At 37.2% G+C, this 12,924-nt stretch overlaps 1 protein-coding gene across 1 annotated transcript in view; it reads left to right on the forward strand.

Moving 5' to 3' along the window:
• nuf2 (UF2 component of NDC80 kinetochore complex) overlaps positions 1 to 12,924 on the forward strand; it is an 83,916-nt gene that overhangs the window by 57,807 nt on the left and 13,185 nt on the right. Inside the window, exon 9 of the mRNA XM_051921499.1 lies at positions 8,129 to 8,191. Within this exon, the coding sequence (XP_051777459.1) occupies positions 8,129 to 8,191 (63 nt within the window). The remainder of the gene's footprint in view (positions 1 to 8,128; positions 8,192 to 12,924) is intronic.

Raw genomic sequence — 12,924 nt, forward strand, 5'->3', positions numbered from 1 at the left:
TAACAGAGCTGTGAGATGAGCTCGCTAACTTTGCAGAAATGTGTAAATAAAGGTACTGAAAAAAATGTATTTGACAAAGTGTCACCCATCAGAATGGGAGCAGTTTAAAGGAACTGATATGATGATTTTGCGTGCATAATAATAGTAATATTTATTAAAAGACAATACAACAATTTTTAACGAAAAAATTGTTTTACTGTAGCAAGAATAATTTTGCCTGTGGTGGGCTGGTGCCCTGCCTGGGGTTTGTTTCCTGCCTTGCGCCCTGTGTTGGCTGGGATTGGCTTCAGCAGACCCCCGTGTCCCTTTAGTTAGGATATAGAGGGTTGGATAATGGGTGGATGGAAGAATGATTTTGCTGCAGTTTGATCACAGCAGTTCTTTAGATCTAGTTACATGCTAGGAACTAAAAATATTGTTGAATATGATGAAAGTTTTTAACAAGAGGTGTAGTAAGTGTTCACTACCTTATTACTGAAATGTACTGAAAAGTACTTTCAAAGAAAAAACTGTAAAAAGTTTCTGAAGTGTTTACAATTTTATTAACTCAGGTTTTAAAAAATCTAGATCTTGCCTGTTGGCACATTTGTCAGTTACTTTCAGTCTAAATTTTGCTTTGTTTCAATGTATGTTATTATAACTTGTTTTATCATGTGGGTTTTTTTGTAATAAATATAAGTAAAGATTTATATAGCAAAATGATTACAATATATTATCAAATATAAAAAGTATTGGGAAAATAAAGAAGAAAACTAAGATTATTAAATACAGCACTCTGGGTAAAGGATTCTCATTGTTCCTAGTAAATCTTACCAGACTGGTCACAGAGTCTAAGAAAGGTACTAGTCAAGTTTTTAAAATTACATTTTTTATTATTGGAACAATTTTTAAAGTACGTGCAACGGGTGCTTTGCATTATGAAAAAGAGAAAATTAAATGTCCAGAAAAATAAAAAAGACAATGAAAAAATAAAGCAAGAAGTGTTTGCAATGTCCAAAGACAATTAATACAACAGTCGATAAATATTTTCAGAAATACAAGTAAAATCCCACCCATTTATTACCCTTCAACACTGGTTAATTAGTACAGTACTGGAAAGTAACAAGAAAAATGAAAGATAAGGCTTTAGCAGTCAAAAAGTCAAACAGGAAAAAAAACGACTCAAGAAACATCACAACTGACTTGACTGGCTAACATTACCATAAAAACAGCCAGCCTTTTTAACTTATTGTCTTGCACAAATATACTGATCTCTGACCTGCTTTTCCACCCCTTTCTACTGAACTCCCTCTGGGAGCTTCCCCCCTAATGACTAGCCAAGATATCCAATACTCCTGTGGCTGTTTCATTCCACATCATGAGGGATCTCCCCTAATTATAACAAAAAGACACAAACAATAAACAGTGATTTTAAAAATGCTTCTCAATTGAAAAAAACAAAACCATGTACCTTTAAATGATCACAGAAATTGTGTTAAATAAACTTAACAGTAGCAGAACATAAAACTAAACAACAGCTGCATTAACAGGACATGCTTGTAGAAGGCCTATCATCCTAAATTACAAATGTCTGAGTTGTGGTGAAATTGATAATACTTGGAGAAAACACATGTGAATACAGAGAGAGCTTGAAAATTCCTTTTTAACAATGAATAGGTTGCCAGTTGAACCAAGCTTCCAACTCCCAAAGTTATAGTACAGGCTATATTTTGATTGGAGATTCCACTGCTAATGGTGTGGTAAAAGTGTGCAGTTTAATAGTATAGTTTTGAAGATGATCCACTACTACATTATATATACATGATAAAAAGATGGCGCCGACTGTTGAGGCACGCCGTCAGCCACTCTGGCTTTTGTGTTTCTTGTTACTCCTGCTTTTTTCTCGGCTTACTTACTCCTGTGATGCTCTTCCTGACTCGATCATTCGTTATGATCGCTTCACCCTTTTGGCTCTTCGAACGAGTGCGGGGGTTTCTCGACATTTGACTCCGGAGTTCAGTCAAACCTTTGGCCGACTGTTTGAGGAAGTCCCGGCCTTCCTCGTCACTGTCCACGGCTTGGCCGGTCGCCGATGGAAACGCCGCCGCCGTGGGAAGCGTGGAGGCACCAGGGCTCGGCTCCGAGCCTCCCGGATCCTCTCTAGGAACAACTCTCCTGGCTCCCAACATGAGTCAATGCTCCCGAAATGCCTCTTGCCCTCGGATGCTCCGGTACACTTCCCTGCCTCGCTCCGTCACCGCCGCCGGGGAGTGAACTTTAACAACCCACGCCGCATCACGACAATGTCAGCCGCCACGGCTGGTGCGTCTTTGTTAACGTCGTCCCAGCCGGTTCGTTTTTCACATCCCCGGCTGGATTTATTTTGTGGAATGAATTCTAAGCTGCGTAAAGTGGATTTTAATGTTCTGCGTCCTGTACAGAGATTTACTTCACAGTCATTGGTTAAATTTGAACTATTTAACTCCCAATCTATCAGCAATAAATCCATACTGATTGAAGAACACATCAGGGAAAAAGGACTTGACTTCATGTGTCTGACAGAAACCTGGCACCAGTCAGAGGTTTACTCTGCCTTAAATGAAGCCTGTCCACTTGGCTACAGTTACTTGGAGGCAGCTCGCAGCACTGGGCGTGGTGGTGGAATAGCTGTTATCCACCGTCAGGACCTGGGGTTGTCCCCTATCTCGATACCTGCAATATCTTCCTGTGAGTGCCTTGCATTTAAATGTAAGCCCCCGTTTCCCCTGACTGTTCTCCTTATCTATCGACCTCCAAAACCCAATTCTGCCTTTATTCCGGAAATTACTGATCTTCTCACAACACTCTGTGCTACTTCTGCCAACATCATAATCTTAGGAGATATAAATATTCATGTTGACAATCCCACAGGTTATCTCACTGCTGATTTCCTTGAGCTGCTAGATTCTCTCAACCTACAACAACATGTTGATGTTCCCACACATTCTAGGGGTCACACTCTTGACTTGGTCATTTCAAACTGTGCCCCAATCAGGAATCTACAGGTATTTGATCTTGGTATTTCAGACCACAAAGTTGTGTCATTGGAGCTGCCCTTTTTCTCCTCCCGTATCAAACCAAAACGACAGATCTACTTCAGAAATCTGAAGAATATCAATGTGGATGCCTTGGCCTTGGACCTTACATTTCTCTCCTCTGACTTTATCAGCTCCCTCTCTGTTGCTGACCTTGTGGATTTTTACAACCAGTCCCTGAGCAGTCTCCTGGACTTCCACGCCCCTTTAACATCTAGGTCCGTCTCATTCTCGTGCTCAGCACCTTGGTATACCTGCGAGCTGCGAAAAATGAAGGCGGCTGGGCGTGTCCTTGAGCGGCGGCTCAAGGCCTCTGGGCTGACTGTCCATAAACAGGCTTACAGAGAACACATGAGAGCGTATGCAGAAGCTCTGAAGGTTGCACGGTCCAAGTTTTATTCCACCATCATCAGAAATGGCTCCAGCAACCCTAAAAAACTTTTTTCAACCATAAATCATCTTGTCAAACCTCCTTTACCTGCCCATTCTGAGACCACTGATGACAGATGCAACATGTATATCAACTTTTTTAAACAAAAAGTTGATAATATCCGTTTACACCTCTCTACCAAGGATATCTTGCCCTTCCCAACTGTTGACTCATTGTCTGAGACCGTCCATCCTCTTTGCTCTTTCTCTGTTGCCACACGGGAAGAGGTGGAGGATGTCATCAGGAAAATGAAACCGTCTACTAGTTCCCTGGACCCTTTCCCCTCACCCTTGCTGAGGGCCAACATTTCTGCCATCTCTCCACTTATCACCAGGATAATAAATCAGTCCCTCCTGGCTGGCCATATTCCTTCTGCACTAAAAACTGCTGTCATCAGACCTCTACTGAAAAAATCCACCTTGGATCCTGAAGTTCTCTCCAATTATAGGCCCATCTCCAATCTTCCATTTCTCTCCAAAGTCCTGGAAAAAATAGTTGCAGCACAACTTCACGATCATCTCAAACTGAACAATCTGTTTGAAAAGTTTCAGTCTGGTTTTCGCCCTGGCCATAGCACTGAAACAGCCCTGGTCAGGGTCACCAATGATCTTCTGATGACGGCAGATACTGGTTCACCTTCACTACTTATCCTCCTTGACCTGACAGCTGCTTTTGACACAATAGACCATAACATCCTTCTTCACCGCCTGCAATACACTATTGGACTCTCAGGAATTGTTCTAAATTGGTTTACATCATACCTGACTGGCAGAACTGAGCATGTCGCCCTTGGCAGCGCAAAGTCCCACACCCACAACGTCGCCTGTGGTGTTCCACAGGGCTCTGTGCTGGGCCCTATCCTTTTTACTATCTACATGCTCCCCCTTGGAACTGTCATTGGCAGACATGGTTTATCGTTCCATTGCTATGCCGATGACACTCAGCTTTACCTCAGGACTACTCCCACCTCCTCTACTGCTCCTCTGCCAACATCTACATTGTCTACCTGCCTGGAGGAGATAGAGGCTTGGATGAGGCTCAATTTTCTTCAGTTGAACAGATCCAAAACAGAAGCCATCTTAGTTGGTACATCACATCATCTTCGCTCTTCTACCATCACCAGTATTACTTTCTCTGGCCAAAATATTCCTCTTTCCACATCTGTTACTAATTTGGGTGTTAGAATGGACTCCCAACTTACTTTTGATACACACATCAAATATCTCTGTAAGTCATCTTTTTACCATCTCAAGAACATCGCCAAACTCCGCCCATTACTCACCCTGGCAGATGTAGAGAAGCTCGTCCATGCCTTTGTCTCTTCCAGGCTGGATTACTGTAATGCACTCCTCATTGGGATTCCTGGCAAGAGTATCCAGAGACTCCAGTATATTCAGAACAGCGCTGCCAGGATCCTGATGAGGGTGCGAAAGCATGATCACATCACCCCAATCCTGAAAACCCTTCACTGGCTCCCTGTTTCATTCAGAATAGAGTACAAGGTCTCCCTTCTTACCCATCAGTGCATTTATGGACATGCCCCTCTTTATCTACAGGAACTCCTTACCCCCCATAACTCCTTACGTTCCCTCCGCTCTGTACTCACTAACACTCTTCAAGTCCCCAGAACTAAGCTCAGCAGCATGGGTGACAGGGCGTTTTCATCGGTGGCGCCGAGGCTGTGGAATGCCCTCCCTGATTACCTGAGAGCCCCACAGTCGACTGAGGCCTTTAAGCGAAACCTAAAAACTCATCTTTTTAGAAAGTCATTTTGTTAAAGTATTTTATAGACTCTTCTGTTCTTTTTTTTATTTTATTATTCTATTTTTACTCTGTAGCACTTTGGGATTGCTAAAATATAAAGTGCAATATAAATAAAATTTATTATTATTATTATTATTATTACATTGGAAACTAGTGTAGACCAGAAAAAATAGATAATTTGGTAAGATGATTTGCTTCAAGTGCAAAATCAGACAGTAGTACCAAATGTACATATGAAAATGCATTTTTCAGTAATGCTTTCATATTGTTTGCTTGAAAGCTACAAGAGCTGGTGATGTTAAAAAAAGTGTTGTAGTACAAACTTTATCTTAAATGTGAAGACCTGATATATAAATAAGTTGTTAAACTAGTTTCCTGTTCACCTCTGAGAATCCATTTCAATTTTCATACAGCATTTATGCAGCATTAGCAATATTTTGGATTTACTTTTCATTTACAGTCTGTCTGTTGTCAAATTCATTGCATTTATTTGTGTTTCTGTAGTGGGATAACAAAAATAGTTGCATGTTCTACCTAAAAAACTATGCCATTTTTTTATTATATTATTTAAGTGTATTTAATTATCTGCATTTGATACTGTCATGTCATTACATTTCTAAATGAGTTGCCATTTTGTGAAGTCTGAGCTTCTGTTGCCTTCCATCCATGCATAATTTTGTTTGGAGGTTTATGAGAAATATTAATTTTGCTGCTGATTGACTGCATGATTTGGACAAGAATGAATATTAGCTTAAAAAAAATGTGTTAACATAAAATGAGAAAGCACCTGTTGTCATTATGCCTGACCATTTGCATGAACAGATAGGCTTCCAGAGAGTTGATTCAGTTGAAATTTGGTATATTTATTCTTTAAGGATTTTGTCAGGAAAGTTTTTTTTTTTTTTTTTTTTTTTTTTTTTTTTTTTGCAACGTCACTCGGTGTATTTCTTTTAAAAACCACAATTGTCCACAAACTATCCCCAACCAACAACTTACAATAGTAAATCAATTGATGTAATAAGTTGCCTATGACAGTTATTGCAGCCACCTCTTATTTTGTGATATTGTAACATGCTGTCAAAAAACATACATTTCATATACTGTACTCTACTAATATATGGTACAAGTAATTATTATATATTATGAGTTATTTCAAAATTAAAATATAGGTACAGAAATGTTTAATAAATATGTTTGTCTTTGAAATAAATAAACCAAGTATAATAATGCTTCATCTTTCAAAACAGCCTCTGAAAGCAACTAAATGTTGCATCATGCATGCCATACACACATTTTCTACTGGTAAGTTGTTTCTATATAAAAACTAGATGGGAGATCAGTGCTGTGAAACTGGGTAACAAAGCTTTCTCTGAATTGTTCAACCTAGTTGTTTCCACTTGAAAGGATGTTCATATGAAATTTCCCAATGCAAAGCTTATATTCTTCTTATATGCCATAGTGTGTAAACAAGAACAACTAGCTATGATCCTTTTGTGCACATGTGTATATCCATGAAACAGACTGAATATTGTGGTCACACACCCAGATATAGAACTACTGAAATCATTAAATGAACAACTTTGTGTTCAAAAATTGATGCAAAATGCAAATATCGTAAACAACTATTAAAATTGTTTTTGAATAATGTATGTATGTATGTATGTATGTATGTGTGTGTTAAGCTCCTTCAAGCCAATTTCGTGATTTACAATGCAGAAAAGGTTCACACTTGCTGTCCCAGTTCATGACTTCACAAAAAACCTGCTGCCTACCAGTCTTTAAATTAGCCTGCTGTATTAAAGAAACTCTTATTTAGCCTATGAAGCATTTATCCCTGTTTTAGTGGGAACAGCAATATTATAGTACATTTTATTATCTTAAAGTTGGTTTCTCTTACTATTATTTAGTGGTTGACTCGCTAGAAGTGAATTACATTATATAATAAAATTACAATATAGTAAGAATGTGTATAGTTAGTATCTGAAACAGCATAAAACTCATTGGTTCATGTTTGTTTAAAGCAGAATAGTAAAGATGCTTAGCCATGTTATCCAATTCATCTTTTTGTGCTCTTCAACGACATTCCATTTTGTTACACAAGTGAGCTGTTACTGGGAATTTTTTAAATGCTTAGCAGAGTGTTTGTACATATGTTAATAATTTTTTAAAAATGTCTACCACTTTCTCCTATTTCAAATAAAACAGTGTGAATTTTTTTTCTCATTTGAGACAATTTTGATATATGTGAAGTTTTTGTTGTAACAGCAAATTCTTCTAGATCAGAGCAAATTCCATTCAGAAGACTATCATTACTGTGTTATTACACCATAATACTGTGGCAATGTAATTAGTACCATACTGTGTATGATGATTACTTGTAGTTTTTGTTTGTTAACTGATCATTTATTTTTTAATTTACATAGTATAATTCATGCCATGCTTAAGATGACTATTTGCGTTATATGTTTGTATTAATAAGGGTATATTTTCATTTTGAATAGAAAGCTACTATTTTAATAATTGTAAAATATGATTTAGCTAACTTTATTTAGTAAATTATTAAGTGGTTATTATTTCATTATTTTTAGCCATACAATTCTTTGAGATGTATTCTTTATCCCTACATTAGTACCATTATATATATATATATATATATATATATATATATATATATATATATATATATATATATACATACATATTTATTATGCATTTTCATAAGAAAACTATTTTTAAACATAGCATTCTGTATTGAAAAATGTTTGTTTTACTTCGTTTAAATTATTTGTAACTAAACATTTGTAAAATGCAGACATTCTGAAAAAAATTGTACTTTAATGTCTGTTGGATGGCACAAATATATATATTTTTTTCATTTAAGGGTTTGGTGAATGAGCAGATTGCAAAATCACGAGTCAAGGTAGCTGAGCAGACCAAGCAGCTGGTAAGGAGAGTTCACTCAATAAATAAATATTTTTTTTTTTGTCTTTCCTGGTGATTAGCAATAAAGTGCCATTTATATACTGAACATAGTGTGGCAAAATCATTGTATAACTGTAAAATTATGATTAGTAAATTAACTGTTAAGTTGGTATTTCTTGTGATGGGGTGTGGCGTTGTAGTTGGTCTTGCTGAAGCCAGACATACATCAGGAGACAAACACAAGTGAATTTTGCTTAAAGCTGCAGTAATTTAAAACTGCAAAGATTAGTAGTGCTCTCGGTAACCTGGGAGAGAGCAAATTTATGATTATGATAAACTATCTACCACTGTGTGCAGAGAGTATATTGCACATTTTAGAAATTAACATAACCTGTTGCAAGGGAACAGCACTCATTACAATGTAAAAATTAATTATTAGGCTTCAGTTGCATTGTGCTTCTGAGCTCCTAAATTGACAGCAGCAATTTTAGCTTTTTTATTTTCTTTCTGCATCAAGTCTTTTGATCAGTGTCTTTTTGCTCTCTCCCTGAAACCCCAGTGGTTTAAACTTCATGGACTGGATGTGTTGGGGGAGTATGTGTTAGGAGAAAGCCCTCTGGGTGTAGACTTTCCAGGGCAGACTTTTGTCTCTATTCACAACAAACATTTTAATGGATTGTCTTCAGATGTGTATCTGGCCCCACAAGCTTATGCTGTAGTAAATAGGTGTATTTGAAATTCCTGGTTTTCATTCTTTCTTGTGAAATCTTTGTTTAAAGATTCTGTGGCATGTACTGTACTAGTACATGGTATGCTGGCTTTTCTGCTATGTTCTAGCTTCAAGTTGTTTTAAAAGCTTAGGTGTCAATGTGCATTTTCATTGTAGATAGTTCAAAAGTGAGTATTAATCAAACTGAGCTTGAGGCAATTTTCTGAGGGACAGAACAAGGGCCTCCTGGGAGGATAAGAAGTACATGTTAACTTCTATAATTGGCCAACTGAATATGGTGCTGAATCTGTTCAACATTTTTGTATAGTAAGAAAGATTGTCTATTTGAAAAGCTCAAACCTTGAATTGTGGTTCTTAAAATTCATGTGACCTGTTGTAGCACTATATTTTTTTCACCTTTGCCAGCAGCAAATCATTTTAAATTACATTTGCTCCACTTTTTTCTTTGCCAATAATTTAACAGTAAGTTGTTTCACACTGTGGAAGAGGTATTTGTCTGTTTTTTTAGTCAAATATAATCCTAAATTTGTACTAAGCTTTCATTTCAATTCAGTAGTTGAAATATTTTAATAAAACTACTTGTAAATGGAAGACCCTTCAGTCTGTCTTGAGAGTCAAAGATGATTAACCAAAAAATATGAAAACTGAAATCTTCAACTGTTATAGATGAAGTTCTGGATCATAGTGAATGTTTTAATTTTAAGAATAAAACACAAGTATGGAGGATCTGAAAAATACACATGAGAAGATAAACAAAACATAGCCCTTGACCACAGGAAGTTTTACCTCACAAATTGTCAGGATCCCTCTCCCTTCTGTACTCATTTGTGATGATCCAGGTTGGCTCCACACTCCTTAAAATACTTCTATAAGCATCTTGGACCCAGAACCTTCAATAAAGTACTTGGGGATACACTGTGAAAAGTAAGAACACACACAGTCAAGAGGTGGTATAAGTGTGGAGGTGCTTTTATTCACATTCAAACAAAATCAAACATGGGTGCAAAAAGTACAGTGCTCACCATCAATAAATAAATAACTAATCCAGGATAAAATCAATTGCAAAGTTATGGAGGTTAAAATCACATAAATAGACAAATATTCCAATAAAATTGAGTTAAAATCGAGGTAGTCATCCTTAGCATAAAACAATCATGAGCCTCCACGCTTCTTTCAAACTCTGGTGTCCTCATAGCTCACAGTTATTGGTATCCTGAGCCAGAGGAGATACCCACCAACATGTGCAGTCAATATTCATATCTTGGCTCGAATCTTGCCATTGTCGGCATACATGGGACACTTTACCGAGCCACTCACACTCCTCGCCCACCCCCCACCAGTCCATCGGCTCCTGTAGAAGACACCGCCTGATGGGCTGCTCTTACTTTCCCAAGTAAATCTGCCAATGAGCCTTTCTTCAGCCCTCCACAAGTGTTAGCCTTACGCTCATCCCCTGGGCTTTCACTCTCGACCCCCTGTCTCCGATCTGTACCTCATGGGCTCCATTCAAATTCTGCCTTTTCTTCTATGACTTGGGTTTCATTTACTTGATGCCTTCTGTTAAAAACTGAGGTGTGCATTGGGTATAATGAATGTCAGCTTGATTTCAGGTACCAAGTACAGTATAAAGTGGTGAAACTCTTATTCCTGAAACTGTGAACTCCATTCAAGCCCACTGCCTTCCATTTGTGTGTTTTCCTTATTGTTTCTGTGAGATCTGTTAAGGTCATTTGCTTGAAGTGCATTTGTGTTATATTGACCATATTTTGTAGCTCCTCCTTCATCTAAGCTTAAACTTAAACTTACCGAATAAGACCAGTGAGGTTTTCCTGTGTTGGCATGCCATTGTTTTTTTTATTGATGTGTTATTCACTATGTGCCCATATAACAGATTTCCAATATTTTGAAATTGTGAGTTTTGTTGTTTTCATAGTATGCATAATGTGCTATGTTTCAGCCTCTTTAGTATGAGTTTTTATCTAAGTGTATTGATGTATGTGTCTATATGTTCATTGTGCTCTTCAGGTTTCGTGTATGTTTTTATTCTCTTTAATATTTAATGAAGGTTTATTTGCAGTTTTGCTGATTTGTTGTTCTCCTTGTTAATTAACCTAAGTAACGTCTAATGTACTTTATCTATGTTTTTAGTCGCTGTTCCAAGGCAGGTTTCCAGGGTTGGTGTGTTGTCATTGTGTTGCTTTCTGTTTGGTGTTTTCTTTTCAGACTGGGTGATGGTGGTGACTGCAGCTGCATTATTCGGTGTATGCGTATCTGCTAGTGTTTTAAGTGTATCTGTGTGCTGTGGAAGTATATTTTCATAATAGTGACAGTTTCTTCGTTTTTGGTGGTTTTGGTATAACTGGATACTCACTTGTCTGTTCCTGTGCATCATATGAGTGTTATTTCAATGTCCTCTGTCAGTGTGTAGTAGTATCTAATCCTCAATGGGTAGTGTCTTGGTGGGTTCGTTGTTAACAATATCAATTGTGGTAGTGCCTACTGTTCTAGAATTTACATTGTTGAATGTGTTATCTGTCTGTATGTTGCATGAGACTGTGTTGTTGTTGGTATTGCCTGTTTGTATCTGTAAGTTAGCATCAATGTCCTGTTTGATTTGTTCAAGTCTTGTTTCTGGGATTAGGCTATGTGTCAGGATAGCTTGCCACTGATTTGCGATTTTTAGTTCTTTGTTTGGGTATTTCTATATAAAGGTTATGAGTAATTTGAAAGTGTAATGTGTTGTGTCAGTTCCTAATTATGTAATTGTATGATTTGTACACTTGGTGAAACTTTATATTTTTTTGTCCATTTCATGTGTAGGCGAATCTTGCCTGCTTTGGTGGTCAGGGATTTAGGGGCCGCTGAAAAAGCCGTAACAGTTTGGTTCTGATGGTCAGGTCCTCCCCTTTGGTTAAGTAGCCATTGCAGTAGCCATGCTTGGGCCGGTGCTGCTTTCGGCACCATTAGCCAAGGGAAATTGTAGCTCATTTTTTGAATCTGGGCCTTTATCTAACTCACAAACACTGTCCTTTTTTATTTATGGTTACAACCAAGCCAGTATGATTTCCATTTCTTGTTTTTTTTTTTTAATTTTTTTTATTTAAGATCTCTGCCAGAGTGGATAATGGTCTACTTTTTGTCTGGTCCCTTGCCCCTGACCTTACCGGCATTGGTATTTTGCATTTATTATTTGATTTTGTAATAAATTTTCAGCTGTTTTTTATGTGCAAAATGCTTGGTATAAAGACCAAGAGAATATGATTATATTCTGGTTTGGCTAAAACCAAGACATGCCATGTAAAACTTTTTAAAAACTGTAACAATAATTTTGACTGAAACCAAAGTCGGGGTCATTCTACATTTCCAGTTGTATTATTATTTTAATATATTTTGTTTATTTTTAAGAATTGCAATAAAATAGGTAAATTGTAAGACAAAAAGATAAACAATGCTTATTCAAAACCAATCAGAAAATCATACCTATCTACAGGAAAGAAATAAATAAATAGTACAAATATATTTTGAAGTTGCTACTCAAAGAAATTAAAGTGTCCAAAACTTTTGCAGTGATTCAACTTTCTCAATTGATTGAAGATATCATTAATAAATGTTTGCCAAGTTCTAATGTAATTTTGAAATATTCCTCACAAAATAAAACTGTTTTGTTTTCCTAAAACAATAAAGTAAGACAATGGCTTCCCATTGGATTAGGATTTTTGCAATTAAACAGTGTAGTGGGGTTACATAGTAGTAATAGTGTTGGCAATGTTTGTGCTGCGTGCGTTTTGTTTCCATCGTCCCATTTGCTGTTTATGTGTGCGTCAGTGAATGTCGTCCCCGTAAATACAAGGGGGACGGATGATGGAAAGAGACCGGAGCCCCAAATTGGAAATTACATCCGGCAGTACTATATAAACAATCGGGAGAGAGACGGAGATTTCACTTTACAACTACGAACCAAGTTTACCTGCTGTCTTCCACTTTGCGCTTTGTATCCAGTTTGTTTTCATTCTGCCGGACTGACT

The sequence above is a fragment of the Erpetoichthys calabaricus genome, chromosome 18, assembly GCF_900747795.2.
Source record: "Erpetoichthys calabaricus chromosome 18, fErpCal1.3, whole genome shotgun sequence".
In the NCBI taxonomy this organism is placed as follows: domain Eukaryota; kingdom Metazoa; phylum Chordata; class Cladistia; order Polypteriformes; family Polypteridae; genus Erpetoichthys; species Erpetoichthys calabaricus.